The 23,545-nt window shown below is 36.4% G+C and overlaps 1 protein-coding gene across 1 annotated transcript; it reads left to right on the plus strand.

The window, feature by feature from the left end:
- Positions 1-1,174: 1,174 nt before the first annotated feature.
- tlcd4a (TLC domain containing 4a) lies at positions 1,175-20,539 on the plus strand. Its single transcript, XM_028434840.1, has 7 exons — positions 1,175-1,426; positions 8,268-8,437; positions 9,607-9,696; positions 10,349-10,407; positions 11,559-11,653; positions 18,579-18,652; positions 19,773-20,539. Exons 2-7 carry the CDS (start codon positions 8,277-8,279, stop codon positions 20,089-20,091), a joined length of 798 nt encoding a protein of 265 aa, XP_028290641.1. The 5' UTR covers positions 1,175-1,426; positions 8,268-8,276; the 3' UTR covers positions 20,092-20,539.
- The last annotated feature ends 3,006 nt before the right edge of the window (positions 20,540-23,545 follow it).

Consider the following 23,545-nt stretch of genomic DNA (forward strand, 5'->3'; position numbering starts at 1 on the left):
AGAATAAAGTTGAAATAACTGTTACGGCTGGTGCCTCATGGCCTCTCAGCCTGCCCTTCCTCCTCTGATTCTTTTCGTTATTTTTTAAAAATGTTTATTTAGTTATTCATATATATAGTTATTTGCATATATCTGCATTATTATTATTATTATTTCATTTGTTACTACTGTAATGTTCGCACTTGTATTTAATCCTTATTTAATTAATTAGTGTTTTATTTAATTATGTACGTTTTTTCATTTCTTTCTTTCTTTAATGTTTATTCTTTTATTTGTAATATTTCTTGAGCGGCTGTAACGCAAGTCATTTCCTCCTTGGGATAAATAAAGTACTTCTGATTCTGATTATTCATTTATTTTTATATTTTTATTTATATTGGTAGGTCTAGGTCAGGGGTCTGCAACCTTTACTCTCAAATGAGCCATTTTGCCTAATCTCACCTGGATTAAAGTCCTTCCGGAGCCAAAAAAAAATTCATCATCATCATTGATGACAATACGATGTATGAAATTCTATACAGTTTTTGAATTATTTGATGAGTTAATGAATTTGAAGTGCTACAAAAAATAACTAGAATTAAACACATGATAAAGTCAGTCAACACATGCTAATTTCTAATTTCTTGCAACATATCAAGCATGTATATTAAGCCGGCATGTTGGCAGTTAAATAAATGTTTCCCCACACAAATGAAATCCCTATTTTCTTCCAGAATAATCTTTTTGTTAGTGTAGTTATCTTACCAGGGATTTAAAATGTAAGGTTAATCACAGGTGCAGAGTCTGTAAAGGTTGCAGGAGGTGAAGTAGGAAGATGGAGTTATTGCACAATATGATCTATTTTACTCATTAATCATCAATACCTTATGTAAGCGTTAACAATTAATTATTTTAATATATATATATATATATATATATATATATATATATATATATATATATATATATATATATATATATATATTTTTTTTTTTTTTTTTTTTTTTTTTACCGTTATAGGGAGCCATTGCAAAAGAGTCAAAGGGCCACAAGAGGCTCCAGAGCCGCAGGTTGCAGACCCCTGGTCTAGGTCCTCCTTATGAAACAACTCATTGTTTATGTGAATGAGTGTGTGTATGTCTTTAAGAATTCTGCTGTAATTTGACACCCCCACCTCGTGTCACTATCATCGTCCCGCTCCTCGGTATGCGGCCCCGGATCGGGCGCACTGAGGCGCTCTGTGGACCCACGACCCTCAGCTTTCCCACCAGTGCTGTCAGCGTGTGGCGCTCAGCAGGAGGGGTTGGTGAAAGAGGAGGAGGAGGAGGAGGAAGGCTGCCTTGTTTACCTAAAATGACTCGCCATGGCTGCAGCTCATCGTACGCGGTGTCGCGAGCGAAGCGGGCCTCGGTGAGAGCTCGCGGGCCGTCGTCGTGAGCGTCGGACGGTGAGTGTTGATAAGACCCAGCGGACTTTACTGGTTCTGGTACCGGTACTAGTACTAGTCCTGGTCCTGGTCCTGGTCCAGGTCCAAGGCGGGTTAAACCGTTATATCTACATACTCTCACACACTGGAAATGTGCTTGTTTTTTTTATGTTCCAACACAGTCTGTGTCTGTATGTGGATTTTAGAAGTCAACTGCTGTTAATGTGGTACATGTTTACCCACTCCTGCATTTACATGGTTTATGACACAGGTGTCAAACTCAAGGTCCGTGGACCATATACGGCCCACCAGAGCATCCAAATCTGACTATTATGTTTAAAGTGAAAATTATCCTTTTTTTAAAATATATATTTAAATTATACTTTTTGTTGGACTCATGTACAAGACAATTCAAAGTGCTTTACACAAAACAAACGTCACAATAGCACTAGAACACCATAAAAATTACGATTAAAAATGACCAAAAATCAAAACATGTAAAACAACGTCAATCAACAAAACAGGATAATATCAGATTAAATAATGTGAGTGTTTAATTAAAAATAGTGTCCAATAAAAATGTCTTTAACCTTAACATAAAAGGGCAGAGGGTTTGGGCGGACCTGCATTTTTCTGGGAGTTTGTTCCACAGATGAGGAGCATGAAAAAAATAAACAAATTTGATTGGTTATTTGTTTATTAATGTGCCAAATTTACCAGTTCAATTCAATTCTAGTTATCGATTCGATTACAAACCGATGTTCAGTCAGCTGCTGAATTATTTGACATCTCTTTTAAGTAACACCTCATGGCACCTTTATTTAAGGAACAGCACAACCTCAAGTTCTACAGTCGCATTTTATTACGTAACAGTAATAAGTGACAAGAGATTATGATTTGTTTGTTTATTTAATCATTTAGCTCCGCCAACAAAAATAGTTCCACAAGTAGAGAGCAAGGGGTGTACTACAGTATGTAGCCCATGATGTAACGGTAATTAATGGTATTTAGATCAGCTGTACAGCGGAGTGATATGATTCGTAAAAAGTCCCGGTGCTGTTGTTCCTCTATATCAGCAACACTCTCTTGTCTTGTCGTCTGATTAAATTACTTAGTCGGAACTAACTGTTGTATAATATTGTATAATAGTGTATCAAGTGTATTCAAGTTCGAACAACTCATCTGCTTTGAAAAAAGCAAATCGATCTTTGGGAATTTAAGAATCTATTCATAATCGTCAATAATAAAATCACGATTAATCGATTATCTTTTTTTTTTTTTTCCCACCATCCCTATTATATACAGTGGTTATATGTAGAGGTGATAAAACTGCTGGGGTACAAAATTGGAGGAATTATTATATTCCAATCATGTGCCAGGATACTGTGATCAGACCCACTTGAGATCAATTGTGGCCTTTCATTTTAAAGTGTTTGAAATTTTTGTTTTATGACCATAATGACAAAGCATTGGAAGCGCTTTATTTGTGAATGTTAGCCTCATTATGCTGTAAAACAGGTAGTTCTTGTAATAGTGTTTAAGTAATGATGTTTGTAGAAAATTATTTATTCTCTTTTCAGAATTTGCTTTATTCTTATCAATTTCTTCCTGAAAAAAAAATGTTGTTGTTTCAAAACTTTTTACCATTCCTTGACCTGCACGTTAACATTTTCTATTGGGCTTCTATAATTACTAATATTGTCTGATTTATCTTTTTGACGACATATTTATTCCACCTTGCTGCTTGCTTCGTAACCTACGGAAGAGGATTAGGGCCATTTTTGATGGAGAACCTTTTTTAACTCATAAACATGGCATTGTAATCTCTTGAATATGGTGAATTGGCCCTGGTCAGCTTCCATAAATTTGACTTTAAAAGCAAACCTTTGACTTTTATCACGATAGTGTATGTAGAGTTTATTTTTGAAATGATTTCAATGATATTCCTGATTTTCTTAAAAACATTTTCTCCATCAAAAGTGGCCTTAATCTGTTTCCGTAGTAACCGGTGTGTTTTAACGTAACAGGGCGAAGTTTAAAAATGAGTTTGATTTCATTGTGACCGGATATCTTCCAAATGTACAAATTTCACTGAAAGCAAAGCAAAATTAGTATAATAATTATGTATCGCAGTCACTGTCATGTTTGTCTGACCTTCTATGGAAGGTTTTGCTGTCACTTAAGGTCACAGGCGTGTATCTACATGTAGTTTCATTACAGACTACACTTATTCATTATAACAGCTTGTGTAACCTTTGATCGGCTTCATAGCAGCTTGTGCAACCTTAGCGTCTAGCTAAGTTTAACTATGCACACACAGGCCTCCCACATGTTAGCATGTTTGTGCGGGATACATCATGTAAAGCAGCCGTCTGTAATCTCTAAAAGCTTTTTTTTTTACGTGACTTTAGCAGGGGAACTCTGAAGTGTGTGTAGTGTCTTGTTCTCCAGGTTGCTTTTGCTGTTTGCTCTGTGTGTGTGTGTGTGTGTGTGTGTGTGTGTGTGTGTGTGTGTGTGTGTGTGTGTGTGTGTGTGTGTGTGTGTGTGTATCCTTAGGTCGACCTCTCTCAGCGTTTGCCCTTGGCTATATGATCCTGCACATGTGCAATGTGCATGTAAAACAATCTCTTGCTCTGCTGCAGCTTTGCTGGGACGTCTCTACTGTCCCCTGCAGCCAGAATTACTCAACTACTTGTTCCTAAAGGCCATTGTTACATTTAAGACATGCACACCTAAAGTAAAGAGTACTAATATATCCTAGTCAAGTAGAAGTACTGTTATTTGATTGAAATTGTACTCAAGCACAAGTATGTACTTGTATAGCATGTACCACCTTCCAGAGAATTCAGTGAAATGACTTGGTTCCACCGAGTAAAACAAATGAAATTGTGCGACATGAAATCGTAATCTACGTTGAATTGCCTTCGAAACGATGTATCACACGACTATGTCGTGAAAAGAGGGTGGCCCCCCGTCCTCCCCCCTTTTCAAAATTGTCTCGGAGAGTCTGTTGACATCCACTCATAGAATATCTATGTCAAATTACAGCCTGATTCAACGAGCATTAACGGAGTAGTCATTTGAAGAATGGGGACCCCCGGGAGCCCCCTGGCGCCCCCTTGGCACATACTGAGCAATGGGCCCCATTCATATATTGGTATGTGTCAATGATTCGGTACCACCAACTGTCACAATATTTGACTGACAAATAAATGAGAAAACAACTTTAATAGAAATTGCCTAAAAAAGGGTGGGCCCCTAATTTAAAAAAATCTCTTGCTGTCATAATTGTAATTGATTTCAGGGAATTGACTTTGTATTTGTAACTGCCATGAAAATTCTATAAAAGATTATCAGTTATAATGTAATGCAAAACTTGGGATCCATGTTACAGCTCTATGTACAGTTCTACACATACTGTATATAGTTAACAATTATTAAAATAGATTTCATATCAAGCTTTGCTACATTTTACCACTTAAAAAAAACATTTAAATCGAGGGATACACTGACACAAAGAAGGCTCAGCCTATATTTTAATTGATTAGGAAGCCGAACAAAGTAACCAATAGATAGGAAAGAAATTAGATGATAGATATTTGTTTTTAGTGTATTTCACAGCTGATTTAGGACCCGTTATTATAAGAGATGCTAAAAGAAAGCTGTTAACTTTTATTAGGTCATTTATTTCAGGCTCAGTAATTGTGATTCATTGTAATTAAACTTTAGTAATCGAGAACGTAATTGTAATTGACTTCCTAAAGACAATAAAAACAATTGTAATTTAATTATACTTGGAAAAAATTCTTGTCACTGTAATCGTAATTCAGTTGTAATTGAACATGGGTGATTGAAAACATACAGTAATTGTAACTGAAAAATGTATTTGACCCCAACTGTACTCCTGACTGGCTTAGTGGTTAGCACGTTCGCCTCACAGCAAGAAAGTTCTAGGTTCAAGGCCTGGGGTGGACACATCGGTCCTTTCTGTGTGGAGTTTGCATGTTCTCCCTGTGGGTTTCCTCCGGGTATTCCGGCTTCCTCCCACGATCCAAAAACATGACTGTAAGGTTGATTGGAGTCTCTAAATTGCCCATGGGAGTGAATGAGAGTGAGTGGTTGTCTGTCTGTGTTGCCCTGCGATGGACTGGCGCCCTGTCCAGGGTGTACCCCCGCCCAGCGCTCAATTAGAGCCGGAGATTGGCACCGGCAGACCCCCGCGGCCCTGAACAGGAATAAGTGGGTCTGAAAATGGATGGATGGATGTGTTCCTGACTAACAATGTTTTTAATGTTTATGTTACCAGAACCCTTCAAAATAAAAGATAGACAAAGTACTGATGCTGTCTACTTAGTGTAAATAATTAATTTGAGATAGAAAACTTGATTTGTTAGGCGTAGTTTCTGTTAAATATGTTACATCTCCTCTAATGTCAACAAGCTGACACAACCCCATTTACCTGAGTGTACACTGAGCGTTTTTGTACATGGAGTGATTTCTGTGGACTTTTGGCTCTGACACACTTTCTCTGGCTGCAAGCCACGCCGCACGCCCAGGCTGCTACTTTTAAATCTGACGTTTGAGCCAAATATAGTCGAGTTAAATAGATTTTTTGGGGTCTAACGGAGGCTTCAACGCTGCAGGTCTTCTGCTCTCAACCACTGCAAGCCCTAGATGGACTGAAATGCACATCATGTGGGAATATGAAATGGATTTTATTGACCCTTTCTGTGCTGATCACTGTAAATACAATGTGGAATGGTGTCTGGGATGTGCCTGCAGGAAAATAGTGTCATCAGTGGTGTTGCTTGTGTGAAAGAATGCATACAAGAGGAATTTGAGAACATATAGTGTAAGAAGTGAGCTGTGCTTTGACCTTCCTGGTTAATGTGATATTATGCTTAGTATCAAGTAACCTGTACGGGAATATGGTAAAAATATTTGACCAGTGTAGAGTCATTCCCAAACGCTGTTCATAGAGGGTTTTTGTTTGTCAAACTTGCCAAAGTGACTTTGGATAGATTAGTTTACAATGCAGCATTATATTTTTGTCCTGCCTGTGACTTAGACAATTGTCTTTTATGTAATTGTATTATCCTTTTGTGTTTTCTTGTCACTTTGTGTATTTTATTATCCTTTTATGTATTTTTGTCATCCATTTGTGTTTTCCATTTTATATACGTTTTTTTGTAGTGATTTTGTGTGTTTTTGTTGTACTTTCGTGTATTTTTGCTCTCCTTTTGTGTGTTTTTGTCATTCTTTTGTATTTTTTCTGTTACTTAGGTATGTTTTTGTAGTCATTTTGTGTATTTGTGTTGTCCTTTGGTGTGTTTTTGTCATACCTTGTGTTTTTTACTGTTATTTAAGTATACTGTATTTTTTGTTGTCCTTTTGTGTATTTTTGTTGTACTTTTACATATTTTTGCTTCGTTTTTTCTGTTATTTAGGTATATTTTTTTTTCTTTTTGTGTTTTTTACGTGTGTTTTTTTTCTGTCTGCACAGTTATTTTTCTGATGTCAGTGATTAAAATTAGCCGCACTGGCATGATAATAAAGGAATAATGTTCTATCATGTCGGATGGAGAGGACTAGGAGGTTTGTGTGGTTGGGATTAGAAACAATAAACACATGTTGATTCAACATTAGCTCAATGCTGTTGGATTTAAGAATCAGATTTTTGGATTCAAAGGTTACAATTGTTGCTTCCTACTTTATAGGTTGCTTGTAACTCAGGTGTGGCTTTCCTGTCAATGGTGAGTTAAAGATTTACTTAACTGTGGGATCATTTTTGTCGCTGTTGGAGGTGATGCACTAATAATAGCAAAATATACACAATCTTCTGTTGGTCTTCATTTATCAAACCTGGACTTTTTAATTCTGAGTTTACTTTGTTCAACAGATTTATGAAACACGTTTGTGTGAGTTTTAAAAAAGATCAGTGAAATCTTGATCTGAAATCTTTATTTATAACCTCATTTACTTACATTTACTTCAAAAAGAAAGGAAAGAAGTTGAAATTGGGGCCCATTCCATAAAGTCAGCAAAATGATGGTCCATTGTTGTATGAATCTGTGATTCATGTATTTATCTGAATAATGTCCACTGTTATTCAGGAAGTTTAATATTATTTGCACCATAGTTTAAAGTCATCTTAAAGATGTAAATCCTTGTTTTAATCAGGAATAAAATAGGTTAAAAGTGACAAAAAAAATGGTGGAAATGGATTTTAAAAACCACAGAACTTGGTTAAATGTTGAAAATTTAGTGGCCTAAAATGTACAGAAAAAGTGGCAAAAAGGGTTCAAATGATCAATATTGGCTTTAAAGTAGCAGAAACGGGGGGAGTTGGGGAAATCTAAAAAAGTGGTGGAAAGGGTTTACTTTTTAAGTGCCGAAAATGTCCTAAACGTGGAAGAAATGTGCAGAAAAGGCATTGACATTTGATGGAGAAGTGTCAGAAATGGGAGAAATGTCGCAAAAATGCATTAAAAGGAGCGAAAATATGGCAAGAAAAAGTGATGAAAAGACATTATAAAATATGTCACATTTGGTGTAGTTGCAGAAAAATGGGAAAAAATAAGCAAAAATGAGCTTAAATTGTTAAGAAAAATATTTTTAGTTTCTAGAAGGCATTATGTGACCCCCTCCCAGTGTCTCGCAACTTCAAATGGGGTCCTGACCCCAAAGGTAGCAGCTTTAAATAAAGTTTGTTGTTTAAGAATCTCCATGGCAACCAGGGAAAACACTTCAATCTTTCTTATCCAAGGTACTTATTGTAGATTATATATTTAGCCTCAGACTTGGCCGCTTGTCGGCAGTGTGTGGTTGATAGCTCTATGTGTTTCTTCTGTTTTCCTCTCAGCGAGGTTGGATGGCCATGGACCCATTCAGCCTGCTCATCCTCACCATCTCGGTGAGCAGCTTCTTCACCTTCCAGTGGCTCTTCCATAAAGTCAGCCCCTGGTTCTCCAGGCGCGTCAGCCCAGGCTTTCTCAGCCTTAGCGACAAACAGAAGGTGGAGTGGAACTCAAGGTGAGCCGACCATTAAGCTGCGTTCACACCGAACGCGACTGCAGTAAAAAAACAACTCTACGATCCCTGGCATTGATGTTCTCGTCCACAACAACAAGACAACTTTTCCCACAGATCTTCTGTAGCTCTGATGAGAAGTTGTTCAAGCGCTCTGAGCAGGTGAAGCTGATTAAAGTTTCACAGGCACAGCAAAGTTAAGCAGGCACAGGTCGGCTCTGTATTTTAGGAGTCAGTGATGATTTGTGTAATTTTTTGGCAGTTTAGATGCTGTTTTGGGTGGTTTAGGTGGTGTTTAATGCGGCGAGGATGGAAGGAGGGCAGGTGGTGCACCTAATGAGCGGTCCCCGGAAACATATCCCCATAAATTAACGTTCCTTGCCGATTCTGTCAATTTCCGTGTTCAACAGTGGATTCCGTTTTCATTGGTCGATTCCGTGATTCCGTCTGCGATTCTGTTGCCGTGGATTTTACAGGGCCCTAGTGTACAGCCACAGCCCTCCGCTGCAAAAAGTTTACATTTTTCAACTTTGAGCATCTAGGTCGCACAGGACTTAGTTGCCAGAATTGCGGAAGTCAGGTTGCTTGAAGGGAGTTTGCTTGAGATTGCATCGTTTACATTGATTGTGAATGTAATCTTGTTGCTTCAGTGGCGTTTTGTGTGAACGCACCTTTATTCCTGTTTGTTCATTTCACTCAACAACACCCTCTGTTTGGGTTTTTCTTTGTGGAGTGCTGAACTCGATGCGGCGATTTTTCAAGATTACAGAAAACAGTTTGAAACAAAGGTGTTCTAAAACAAAGAAAACAATTTGACCCATTTTTTTGTCTTTATTTAAAATCAGGCGCCTGCATGACATTGAAATACCTCACATGGGTCTAATGACACATTTATAAATACTATGGCTGTGTTTGAGAAATGGCCCACTCCGCACTATAGACTTGAAAACGCACTCAAAATATACATTGACATTGTATTGATCTCCGTTTTTTTTTATCAGTGAAGGTACGGTAAGTGAATAATGCTAAGGCTCCTCAGCTATGTTATATGGACTCTAATCAATCAAAAGGCTCCAAAATGGATTTTTATTACTAAGAATAAATGCTTGCAGGTGTGTGTTTCTTTGGGTTGACCTCAGATGTGTGTTAGAATGATGTGTGTCTTCTTTCAGGACAGTGTCAACGTTGCATGCACTGCTGGTGGGCGTGTTCTGTCTCTACATCCTCTTCTTTGACGATGCCGTCAATGAAGACCCAGTCTGGTGAGATATTTCCATTCATTCTTATCTAACCTCGTCTTATTACTAATTCACCACATCCTTACTAACTTCATACTGACTTTTATGTTTGTTTCCATTCAGTTGTCAGTTGACTCATTAAAAAGTCTTAGAAGATAATGAATCATTTTGCCGTGTCAATGTTTAGCAAAACCAAGAACGACAAGAAATATTAACTCTCAGATAGGTTGGAATCTATGTAAAACACGGCTTAAAACTTAAAAAAAATGTATTTATTTACGTAGCTTATCTAATATTAGGGTGAACTTTGAACAAAGAGGTTAAATCCACATTACAAACGTTTTGTCTCTGTGTCATAAATTTAACAGTAACCGTGCATGCATTAATTAAATATTAGCTTAGAGCTGAGTTTGTGTTGTTTTAACAGCTTTTTTAACTTCTTTTATCGCGATCAGAGCTTAATAAATCAATATTTCTTACAACACTTTGTAAAATATGTAAGCATGTCCTTACTTTGATTGAGTAGTGTTTAAATGAGACAACCTCAATATTTTGAAAATGTTTTTATAACAATGTTGTCATTGATATGAAAGTGTTTTGCCAGGTCTAAATTTAAAAAGCTGATTTGTTTTTCAGACCAACTCGCATTTTTAAACCAAACTTGTTTAATCCACAGGGGAGATCCTACACTGGTGAAGACTAATGTTGCCATAACAACAGGCTACCTCATATCAGGTAATCACCACGTGCAGTTGTGGTTACTTTCACCTGTTGTGCTGCTTCGGGATTGAACCGAAACTTGGTACCAGTGAACTGGTGCTCAAAGGCACTCATTTTCGGTACTTTAGTGTGGTAATAATTGCTAAATAATAAAATCTCAAAATGTTCAGATTAATCACATTTATTTGTCATAATAATAATGATAATAATATTATAACATCTAACTGTTTATATTGTAGCAACATTTGTTTCTTCGTCATGAAAACCCTTCACTACAACTACGCAGTGTTTTGTTTTTTCTTAGTGCACAAATGTTGTGTATATTGCGAGTATTTCACTTGCATTTGTGCACATAGATGAAAACTTATAGTTGAATTTTTAGGTAGAATTCGGTACCTAAAAAAGTACAGAATTCTGTATCCATCCCGAGTTTTTAAATTGCTGCACTTTACAGTGCTTGAAATCGCAGATAATTTGTATTTTTCTCATTTCTGTCATTTATCATGCACGTATTTTGGTTACTTTGACCTCCGACCGGATCCCACAATGCAATGCGTGGCTGAGATGTGGAATCTGTCTATTAGAAGTATTCTTTCTCTCTGTGTGAAAAAACCTGACTATTATGTTACCGGACTCACTTTTCACTTCCAACTTTAATCTAATCAAGTGAATTTAAGTGAAGTTATGTGCCCAGAGGTGGAAGTGGCAATTTTTCCAAAATAAAATACTAGGAACGCTCATTAAAATAAAATTTAATTGACCTGTTTTTTTTATTTTTATTTGATCAAATTTTGGTATTCTGGTATCAAAGGGTCTGAGATAAATCACTTTATTCACTGAAACTATGATAACTAAAGCAAAAAAAAAGACATCAGAAAACAGAATTTCACAGTTTTGTCTTTTATTTTCTTATGTTGTTGCCATGACGACTACTAAGGTACTATTGTACCTTTCAGACAAACTGAGTAACGCAGAGCCAATTCCTCATGATAAATGTCACTTAGTAAACATTAGTTTACTCAGGAAATGCATGAAAATATAAAATTTAGTTAATCAAAAACAATGTAACAGTTTGTACTCAACTGAATAAATCAAGACTTGTTTCGAATTTTTGTGTAATGATATTTGACACGTTAAATCTTTGGATTTGTACGTCTCTCTTTCAGATCTGCTGCTAATATTTTACTATTGGAAGGCGATTGGAGACAAGTTTTTTGTAGTTCACCATCTGGCAGCATTGTATGCTTACTACTATGTACTGGTGAGTTCCCTGTTGTCCAATAGCAGAACGCGCAGGCAAGATAGGAAGGAGACGACCAAGAGTGAACAGGAGAGGGATCTGTAACCAAGCAGCAATAAATAACACAAACGTACACGTTTCATTTGAATAAAAAGTATTCGATCAACCACAAACCAAATTTGCAGGAATTTTATTTGATCAGTGGTGAGAAATTACAATTCTTTTTGTTTTTTATTACTAAACCTCACAAAACAGTCTTACTTTTGTTTAAAAAGTCTAGCTTTTATTTTGACACTGTACTATGAACACTGAAAACTATTTTTTTTATTGTTGAACGGTGAAAAAACAACCAAATTTACTGGAATTTTACTTGATCATTGGTGAGAAATTGCAATATTTTTTTTTGTTTTTTGTCACTAAACCTCAAAAAGCAGTTTTACTTTTTTATTTTTATTTTTTTTTATTTATTCAGTTCATTTCCGACATGGTTGCATTCACAGAAATTCATTTGACATTCAGAGCAAAATCACATCATTATTTATTTATTTATTTATTTTTTTTTTGTCCTTTTACATGTCGGAAAGGGCGACGGAAAAAAGCATTATGCTTATCCAGATCCGTCCCCTAATTTAAACACAGATAATTTTACATCCAACCTCGTTTCTTTTGTTTAAATAGTCTAGTTTTTATTTTGAAACTGTACTATAAACACTGAAAACCACTTATTTAATGTGCAAAACGGTGCAAAAATAAAAAATTCCTACTGTAGTATGATGTTGTGGATGATCAAAAATACTTTGATAATCCCAATGTAGAAAATATAACAAAGGTGAAAAACGCTAACACATAATACATGCATGATAAAAAAAAAAAAAAAAGTAAAAGTAAACATAGAGACAAGAACAATGTTTATATATTTTAATAGGATTAAATATGTGGACAAATACGATACAAATAATCAAGAATATGCAAGTATAATGCAATTCCAATTGTCTGGAGGGACTGATTGTTGCTTGATTGCTAAAGAAAAGACAGTTAATTCTTTAAAACTTGTTAAAGTGCGAAAAAAAAATCTCTTTCACATTGAGAGCTGCAAAAACAAAACAAAAGCAAAACAAACCCTCCAATTGAACATGCAAGGGTATGTTTTCAGTGTAGTTTTCTGCCATTATCAGGCCTTTCCAAAGCATATTCTGCAGATTTCTTAGCATCAGTTGCTAATAACGTGATAAAAGAGACAGGGAGCAGTGCTGTTCACTCTTGGTTTAACCTGAAATCTTCTAGATCATCACGATCTATAGTAAATGTATAATTTACAAAAAAAAAAAAATGAATGACTGGTATTTTTTGCATGGAATGCTTCGTGATGGTTCTGGCTGACGACCGTCCCCTTATCTTAAGACTTTACCCTTACGATTCCTCTGCTGCCCCCCCACCCCACCCCATGTGTTGTGACTCTGACGTGCGCTAAGCTTTTAGCTTTAGCACAACTGAATGCTAAGCAATAATCACTGTGTGCATGTTTCCCTGCACTGAAGCAATCACAATGGCAGGTTGCCTTTTTGCATGCGAGCAAAGCGCTATAAAAGACTCACCTGCCTTTAATGGTATCTCCCACCTGTCTGCTTCCTGTGAGGGTGGGGCTTAGTACTGCTTCAGTCCTTCACCCATGAGTCACTGAACAGCCCGCTTCTTAGAAAATGTGATACTTATATGATATTATTGCTCGTCAGGTTCAATAGTTTAATGTTGCATTGATTGAACCCAAAGACCTGATTCACATGAGTTTCAAAGAGCAAAAAGCATCTGAAAAACAAAAATGCTTTGAATGATTTTTTTACTGTTGCGTCGTCCTAAGAAAACACTTTGGTTGAAAGAATAATAAAAAAAAAAACAATAATTAATTTCAAAACCTTTTTATGCAATGTCCATCTAGCTGTCTAGATCAGCCACAGACGCCCCCCAAAAAAAATACCGGTACACAAAATGACTCCAGACATGCAGAATGTCAACAAAAATTCACAACACGACTCCAAAAACACACAAAAAATACACAAGATCACTCCAAAAATACACAAAATGACAGCAAAAAACACACGATGAATGAAAAACACACAAAATTACTACGTACATACAAAACAACAACAAATATCCAAAATATGACTCCAAAAACACAAATCGACAATGAAAATGCACAAATTTACTCTCTAAACACACAAATGAAAGAAATATACACAAAGCAACTCCAAAAATACACAAAAAAAAAAAAATTGTGCAAAATCACTCCAAAAATACACAAAATGACAACATAAAACACAATGAATTAAAAATACACAAAATGACTCCATATACAAAAAACAACAAATATACAAAAAAAATGTGTCCAAAAACGTACAAATCGACAATGAAAACCCACAAAATCACTCTCTAAACACAAATGAAAGAAAAATAGAAAAAATTACAACAAAAAGCAAAACAAAAGCAACACAAAAACAAAACACAAAAGAAAGAAAAATACACAAAATGTCTCTAGAAATACAAAACGACAACCCACATACATATATATATACACAAACTGAATCCAACTGAACTTAAAACAATAATAAAAATACACAAAACGACTAAAAAAACACACAAAACAACTAAAACAGATAAATTGACACAAAACCCCACAAACGATCAATTAAAAGAAACATAACGACAACAAATACACAAAATGAGAACAAATATACATTGTGATTTTAAAAAACAAAAAAATATTTTAGAAAAACAAAATGATCGTATAAACACACATAATGACGACTAAAATACACAAATAAATTATTGTTGGTCATTATTCTAAATGTTGATAATCTGATTCATCTTTCTCTCCAAATTTACTGTCAACTGTTAGCGTGATGCACAGAATGTGGACTTTTCCTACTGTTAATATCATTGTTTTATTTAGTTTTGTATCTGGTCAAATGTGTCCTACATCGTCAGTGTTATTATTGAGTATTTTTGAATGTCCTGAGGTGTGTTCCAGAAAGGAGGTTCAACAAACTCTGAGTCTATCCATAAACTCTGGGTTAAAATACCCCACAATGGGAAATCCTGGGTATCTGATTCCATCACAGCTGGTATGAAGTGGGTCAACCTTGGGTTAGTTACGTGCACGAGCGTGATAAAAAGCCATCATCAATTGAGCAAAGATAACATGAGCTACCATGGCAACCACCCGGAAGAGAGCAAATTTTTTCACCCCGATGGGTGAAATAAGCAGGTGTTTATAGGGGTACCCCACTTCAGCGACTATAGTCGCTTAAAGCGCCACTGATAAGTCGCACTTTTTGGTCGCTTCATCACTTCCTCGCTCCAGTGACGTGACGACTGGGGAATAATATGAATAATATGTGTCTGAGGAGCCAGAGGGCGGCTGCATAGAGAGGGCTGATCACTTCTTCTACAGTCGTACATTTACGGCACTTTTCATTGACAGCGCCACTTGTACTTAAGGTTTAAATGCTCAACTTACAGAGTTACTAATGGATGAGTTCACTAGAAATATAATTAGAATTTAAAAGGTGTATTCAAGGAGTATTCCACTTTCATTTTGCCTCAGTTAGTTGGGGAAGTGTACAGCTCTCACAGTGCAGCGGTTATAAAGACAGTGATGGCTACTTGACGTTGCGTTATTTATATTGATTTATAATGTAAAAAAGATGTGACAAAAAAAGATACTCGGTTAAGATTTGAACCTCCAACCCTGTGCTCCCAAGCGCGCTTCCTTAACCCACTGTGTGACCAACTCTATGGTAGATAACTATACATCCAGCCGTGATACTGTAAGAAATAGTGTAAATGTCGAGCTTTAAATGTGTATTCATTTAAATTGACATCTCTTAAATTGCCACAGGTTTGTATCAAGGGAACTTTACAAGAGAAGTCAGTAGATGTTTTAATGCAGATCAACCTCAGTGTCTTTCCCAAGAAAACTACCGTTTGCAAAAAAAACGTAAAGCAACACAGAACATTAGTAACAATGTGAGCCACGTCTGTGGTGTGTGATGTTACTAATGTGTGTCAGAGAAGAGTGTTAAGGTAAATTAAAGTGTTCCTTGAGATGCCGTGTTCAGGTGGGCGGAGCCAGGTAGAAACCCAGGGTTTCTTAGACAAGACCTGTCAGCGAGCAGGTTCAGTTCACATAGAATGTTACCATGGTGACTTAATCAGAGAAAAACATACCTCACTTTCAGGAATGGGATACTCGTAGTTTCCCTCATTTGAGCCTGAACATACTCAGAGTATGAACATAACCCGCTTTCTGCAATATATCTCTGATGTGGTGTTTATGTCACTTTAACTGATCAACACTAGAAAGCTAACGCTAATCTTAACGTGTGCGTGTGTTTTATTCTCCGTGTTGTAAACGTCACTCCTTATTTGCTTCGTCACAAGTTTAGTGTTTGTCTTTCTAATCTGTCCGTCTGTGTGTCTCTCCTGACATAAACAATCCCCTCTTTAAACCCTTTCATGCAAAAACTACCACGATCTCATTTCAAAGGGACACGTCAGTGATTCACAAAGGCAGAGCAGCCCATGATCTAGATGGGGATTCACTCCTGTCTTGTCTGCTGTTATTGCTGTTGTGTTGTACTGAGCAGATACCATTGCCCAGTCCCAGTATGGACTTACCAGTTCCTAGACGTACTAGCATGCTGCTCCTGCTAGGTGGGAAAGGTGACACGTTTGTATGTTGTAAGTATGTCAATGACCAGCTTTTCTTTCAGTGCCGATGGTAAGTCACACAGTGAATTATGAGTTTATTCTTCATTATTGCCACTAGTCCTGGGTGATGTGGAGAACATTAATTATCACGATATAGGATATATATCCCAATATAGTATTACTTCCTTAAAATTACATGAAATTAATGGAAAATTGCTATTCATTATGGGGTCTATTCTCCTGAGCTGAGCCTCATTAAAATATGTGTGGGTACAGTTTCTAATCCATTCTCATTCGCATATGACAGCTTGTTTCACTCTGTCGTGGATCAAACTGTGACTTTACGTTGGACATAGTATGAAAATAGTTGAATCACTGTGACCAACGTGGACAGAAGTCTGCGTCTGTCAGAGTTTTAATTCATCGCGTAGCAGCAGCTGAGTGATCACAGCTGCTGCTGCGCAATGCACGAGTTTGTGTGGCTTCAAATGCAACTAATTCCATATTTCTAGTGCAAAATAATGTTTCACCTTATTCCAGGGTTAGAAACGCATAGAGGAAAATGACTTGCGCACACTGGAGAATGCGCGTAAAGCCAGATTTGAATGGGAACACCCACATTTCAGGGCTGCTCCACCCACAGTGCGTGGCTGGGATGAAGGCGCACAGCAACTGACTTAATCAGAATCAGAATCAACTTTATTGACCAAGAGTGTATGAATACACACGAGGAATTTGTTTTGGTGACCTGTGCTCTCTCAGATAGTGTAACATTAAATAATAACAATCAACTAGAATAAATAAAAATAAATAAAAAAAGAAGTATAAACATAAATATAAGAGTAGTTAGACTAATATGTGCAAACTAAATAAAAATAACAGATAATAATAATAGTAATAATAATAATAATAATAATGAAATAAAATAAAAAAACAATAATAATAATAATAAGATCGTAGTGCAGTAGTGCATTGATGAGTAGTGCAGGTGAACATTTAAATGAAAATATTATGTCCATGAACATTTCACAGTGACAGGTTAATCCAGGGTTATTATGTTTAATTCCAGGTTATTTCACAGAAACAGGTCTGACACTCTATGACTGTGTAGTGTTGATCACAGTGACAGCCTGGGGGAAGAAACTGTTTTTATGGTGGGTAGTTTTGTCGTACAGTGATCTGTAGCGTCTGCCGGAGGGGGGGAGTTTAAACAGATTGTGTGCAGGGTGTGAGGGGTCTGCAGTGATGCTACCTGCCCGACCCCTCACACCCTGCACACAATCTGTTTAAACTTAAGTACAGGGGGAGAATAGCGTGCAGCCAAAAACAGCGCTGCTGCGTGGCTTTTTGGACTTACGCACATGGGAGAATAGAGCTCTATATATTTTATTGTAAATAAGAATGAATTCTATAAATTTCTCAGTACTTTCAGGATTTGGTGACCAATTTCTGCTTTTGTTATGGCCTATAATGCCTGAATTTGCAGCAGCATTTTCCAAATATTGTTTCAAAAGTTGTAACTAAGGCTACTTATTTTTTATTACTTTATTATTTGCTATAACTTATCATAGAAAATTCAATTTCCCCCCCAAAAATATGATTTTTTTCATATCAATACAGAAAAGAGCAGCTTCACAACAATTTACCAAGATATAGAAAATTGCATTCACGGTATAAAGGTCTAGTGCAGAGAATATTACACAGTATCAGTGTTTGTGTACGTTTTTAAAACAAAAAAAAATATTAAGAAACCAAAATAAATGAATATTTGTGACTTTTGCTACATATACTATTGTCACATTGTTCTGATTTGTAAATTTGTATGTGAAAATGCCACCAGGCGGGAACAAAAACCAACAATCAAGGCAAAACGGTGATTTCCATCTGAAATGTTGAGAAGGAAACTTCTGCATATGCCTCATTGATTGATTTATTAAGATCTCGAGACAAGCCCCAACTTTCTTACCTGGAAATGAATGTCTTGGATTGAAGCAGTTCAATCTCCTTCTTTTAATGTTTAAAATAGTTTTTGTTGAGCATAAATGGAGGGAATTGGAAATAATAATCAGAAACAGTTTCATCTTCATTATAATTAGTTGCACGTCTGTGGTGTGTGCGTACCTGTGTTTGTTCTCCTTTCGTCCTCAGAGGACTCGGTGTGATTGGATCCAGAATAATTCCCTGTTTTGGTCCCTTTCATGTTTCGTTGTCTTCTTGTTTTCGCCTTCTTGTTTTCCAGGGCCAAGGAATGTTGCCTTATTTTGCAAACTTTCGACTGCTGGCAGAGTTTTCGACACCGTGTGTCAACCAGCGGTACGTTCCTGTTTACTGTCCACTGTCCATATTATTAAAATGACCAGTCATTATTTTATTTATTATGACATTATATTCGCTATCTAATAAAAAAAATACTGAGAATCTATTTTCTTTACACTCCATTGTCCTACAGTGTTTTTAGAGAAAATTGATGGATTCATAAAAACTTATTCATTCGCCTCACTGTCTCCATAAGCCATTTTTCATTTTTAATTTAATTTTAAAACATTTTTTTTTTTACTTTCATGATGTTACATTTGCTTGCGACTACTCCGTGACCCCCATTTTAATCTGGAGTAGAGTCTGCTTTTGGGATCCAATCCAGAATCTGATTAGCGTAAAACCTCATTTTAGCGAATCAGACCTCATTTTATTACTTATTTTGTAGTGTGGAATGTTAAAAAAAAGGCTTGATCAAGTGATATCAGTCAAACAGAGAGCAATAGCCAGCAACAGTTGGTATGAAAAAAAACCAAACCCATTTATTATTGACCAATGGTTTACAGATATTTTAACATTACAAAAGATTATTCAACAATTGAATAAATTAATCAGACTCAGAAATACTTTATGTATCTCAGGGGGACATTACTTATGTCACAGAGGCTCGAGAAATATTACAAATGGAAAGAATAAACACTAAACGAAGAAAGAAAGAAAGAAAGTAAAGAGAAAATGTACATTATTAAGTAGAATACTATTAACTGAATAAGGATTGAATACAAGTGCACACATTGCAGAAGAAAAAATTAAATGAGATAATAATTTAAATAATAATAGCTGGAATATTTGCGTTTCCTGAATAAAATGCAAGTGAGGATACAGCTGCTGCATGAGGGAATTCAGAAGATCCATCCACTTATCTTCACTAATAATTATACAAATGTAAAAATATAATACAGATATATATATATGGATCAAAAAGCTGTCAGGTTAAAGTGAGAAGATGTCCAGTTAAATAAGGTAGATAAAAAGAAGTCTCTGAAAAATAACCTCAATAAATCCAATATATTGCCATATATTTAGATGCAGGCCTATAATTTAGTTTTTTGCTGATATCGGACTGATATCTGATATCAATATCGAATCCTCTGCTAAATCCTTTTTTTTTTTTCAGCTGGTTCTTTGAGGTACTTGGTTATCCAAAGTCCTCCCCGCCCAATATGGCAAATGGCGTCGCCATGGCAGCCGTGTTTTTCCTGGTCCGCATCGCCGTCATGCCAGTCTATTACGGCCGCATGTACGCGGTGTACGGCACCGAGGCCTTCTACCTGGTGCCCTGGGGGGGCCGCGTGGCCTGGATCTGCTCCAGCTTCTGCCTGGACATCATGAACATCATGTGGATGCACAAAATTGCCCGCGGTTGCTACAGAGTGCTGCGCTCAGCACGCAGCAAAGCCACGGCAAAGCCTCAGCAGAACGGGAAGATGGATTAAAGATAGAAAAAGGTTGAAAAAGTTCACGTTCAGGACAGAATGTAAGGATGAAAGTGACAAAAAAACACCTGAGCGTCCCTAAAGCCATGAAACGAGCTCTCAGCAATACTCCCAGGACACACATCATGGGAAAATGATGCCCAGCATTCTGACTTTGTTTACGTTTTTGTATTTAACAAAAGAGACGGCAAACAGGAAATGGGATGACTCGGTAGAGCTCTAAAGAACCTCCAAACCTGCCGTGGTGAAGTAACACAATCAGATTATTGATGGAAATAAGCAGGAATCACCTCATGATCCATGCATTCATTCAAAGAAGGGCAATTTTTTTAAAGTCCCTTTGATTATCTAGGACAGGGATTCTCAACTGGTGGGTCAGAACCAAAAGTAGGTCGCAAACCTGTACTGGGTGGTTTGCAGACAGCTGGCAGGGTTGTGGTCAATTAACTTTTTCGGTTACAATGACGTTTTCAATTACCCATGTTCAATTACAATTCAATTATGATTACAGTAACCAGCATTTTGTCCAATTACAGTTAAATTATGACTATTTGTTTATCCTCAGAAAGACAGTTATGTTCATAATTACTGAAGTTCAATTACAATTCATCACAATTACTGAGCCTGAAATCAATAACCTAATAAAAGTTAACCTTCCTCTTGAGTTAGCTTCCAGTTAGCATCTCTTATGATGATGGGTCTTAAATCAGCTGTAAAATACACTAAAAAAAAATATATATATATATATATATATCATCTAATTTTTTTCCTATCTATTGATTACCTTGTTAGGCTTTGTAATCAATGAAAATATAGGTTTTAATATATTTGGTGTGGGTGTTTGAGCCCTTTTTGTGTGAGTATACCCCTAAATTAATTTTTTTTAAGTGATGAAATGTGGGAAAGCTTGATATGAAACATATTTTAATAATTGTTAACTGCATATGTGTAGAACTGTACATAGAGCTGTAACACGGTTCCCCATTTTTGCGTTCAATTATAATTGACAATATTTATCGAATTTTCATGGCAATTAAAATTACAAACACAATTATCTGAACTCAATTACAATTTCATTACAATTACAACGGCAAGAGATTTTTTTAATTACAATTATAATTATGACATAATTGTAATTAAATATCAATTGCGCGATTACAATTACAGTTGACCCCAATCCTGACAGCTGGTCAAAAATAATTAAATACTTAATGTCTCTCATGTTGGACTTGTCTTTTATTTTGAAACTTTTCTTTTGACAGACATGCTGTTAAATGCATGTTACACAGGAAAATATATAGATTTATGTTTTTAAAAATATTATATATGTGTGTGTTTTCAACAGCTAATTTTGAAAAATTAAAGTTAGTTGGGTGAATTCTAGAAAAACCAAAAGTGGGTCACGATTTAATGACCGTGGCAAAATGTGGGTCCCAGAGTGAGACCAGATGAGAACCCCTGTTCTAGAATAAAACTTTTAATCAACAGTCACTTCCCTCCTGATTTCCTCCCTTTAAACAAAAAGACGCTGCTGTGCATATGTTTATTTAAAGGAAAAGCTGAATGTCAATGAGTTTTTTTCACTTCTAGTTTTTTTTAACAGTTTGAAATATTAAGGAAAATATCTTATTTATTGCATTGGGAGGAAAACCTGCGCTGACACACTGATGGTTTTCACTTCACAACTCATAACTAATAGCCTGAGGGTGCAGTTTGATGGGAGATGTTAGCAGGATTCTGACATGCTTCCAGTCACCCATGGCAATGTTTGCTCAGAGCTGCACATTGGCTTTGTATCGGTTATTTGATCTAAAATGCAGATTGAGGACAATTTTTGTCTATTTCAGCCTATGCGTCCTTGTCATTTCCTCCATATTTATTAGCAGCATCGATCCACAGAATGTAAGTCATTTCCCATGCATACTTGAATTGTCATTGTAGACGTGATGTAACTTGACACGTGCTTCGCACACTCGCGGGTTCGGAGGTTAACCTCAGCATATGATTTTGTTGCCTTTGTTTAAAAACAACGTGTGTACATTGTGTAGGAAGTTTGCCTGATTCCTCACAGCTCTGATAAACAGCTGTGCATCTAGGGCCTGTACTATGAAGCTGGATTTCCTCTTATTGCACTAACTTCTGGTATTTATTCAGTGTGTGCTGTACTACGACACTGGCTAACATCTTACCGGGCTTAATCACCCTAGTAACGCTAATTTAGGCTGAACACGTAACCTTGTCAGGACCAGGTTATAAAAAGGACAAGATCTGAGTTAGTACAAAAGTCCCGCCTCCTGACCAATCACTGTTAGAAGATCCTGGTTGCTGCAGATCTGACAGATGCGTTTAGAAAAGAAAGAATATTAATTAATAAACGCAGTCTTATCATTTAGCAATGACTCTCTTTAGGAAACGTATAGATTGACATCCTACAGTGAAACAATGCGCTCGCGTCCCAGTGTGTGTGTGGTTAATTGAGGAGGACTACCTGAATAGAAGCATGTGTGTGTGCTGTAATAAAGTCAAACTAATTAGAGCGCTGTCCATTTATCATCCCATGGAATAATATTGTATAATCTAACAGTGTTAGCAGCTTCCTGCCTGTGTTCTTTTCTTCCTGCTTTTTCTGCAGCAACAGTGTTGTTTTTGGTCTGAATTATGGATTTTAATTCTTCATGTTTTTAAATAATTATTCCTCATTTCACCCCTGTCACAAGAGCGTGCACGTGGTCTGTCTGAAATCACTGTGCTTAAGTGAACATGTTTATATCAGCTTCATAGTACAGGCCCGTTCAGTCACAATATTTGGAGTTCCTAACACAGTTTTGAATGTAAAAGTGCGATGCGGCTTTAAAGCTCCTTATATTGTCTTTAACTTCTTTAATATCCTTCTGACGTCAATGTGTTTCCTAAACTCTTAAACTCCAGTTCATGGTTTTTTTTTTTTAAAAAAAGCCACTTTTTATTTGTTTCTCCCCTCCCTGAAAAGGCATTTCTCTACAACTGTGCCAACGAACATACAGCAATCCTTCTTTTGTTTTTTACATGATCTTATCTGCATTGTGTGGCTCATCTGATCGCAGTGAAACCAGGTTGGTTTATTTTTGATGACGTCCCCTTTTGATCACTCATCACCTAATTTTTCTCTTCATTTCATGACTCCTACAGAGGGATTAGACCATCTTTCATCTTTAGAAAAAAAAAAAAGAAAGGATGAATTGTCACCAGATCAGTGTGTTGGAGCCCGTGCATGGTCAGTTTTATTCATTTTCTGTCTAATACTGCATGTTTTACTGCATGGGATAAACAACAAGGGTAAACATTTGTTAGTTTTTTCCTTAAACACATTGTTCACCTTTGAACTGTGCCACTAAACTGTAACCTACACGTGATGATGATAATATTATTGATGTGACAATACCACACAGTGTAAATGCCACTACAGGAAAAAAGA

This window comes from Gouania willdenowi, chromosome 20, assembly GCF_900634775.1.
Source record: "Gouania willdenowi chromosome 20, fGouWil2.1, whole genome shotgun sequence".
Classification (NCBI taxonomy): domain Eukaryota; kingdom Metazoa; phylum Chordata; class Actinopteri; order Blenniiformes; family Gobiesocidae; genus Gouania; species Gouania willdenowi.

Bases quoted from the DNA above. Each gene is read 5' to 3' on its own strand.
- tlcd4a (XM_028434840.1), top strand. From the start codon at position 8,277: ATGGCCATGGACCCATTCAGCCTGCTCATCCTCACCATCTCGGTGAGC. The intron at 8,438-9,606 runs GTGAGCCGACCA...GTCTTCTTTCAG, and splicing joins AAGGTGGAGTGGAACTCAAG to GACAGTGTCAACGTTGCATG. The intron at 9,697-10,348 runs GTGAGATATTTC...TTTAATCCACAG, and splicing joins GTCAATGAAGACCCAGTCTG to GGGAGATCCTACACTGGTGA.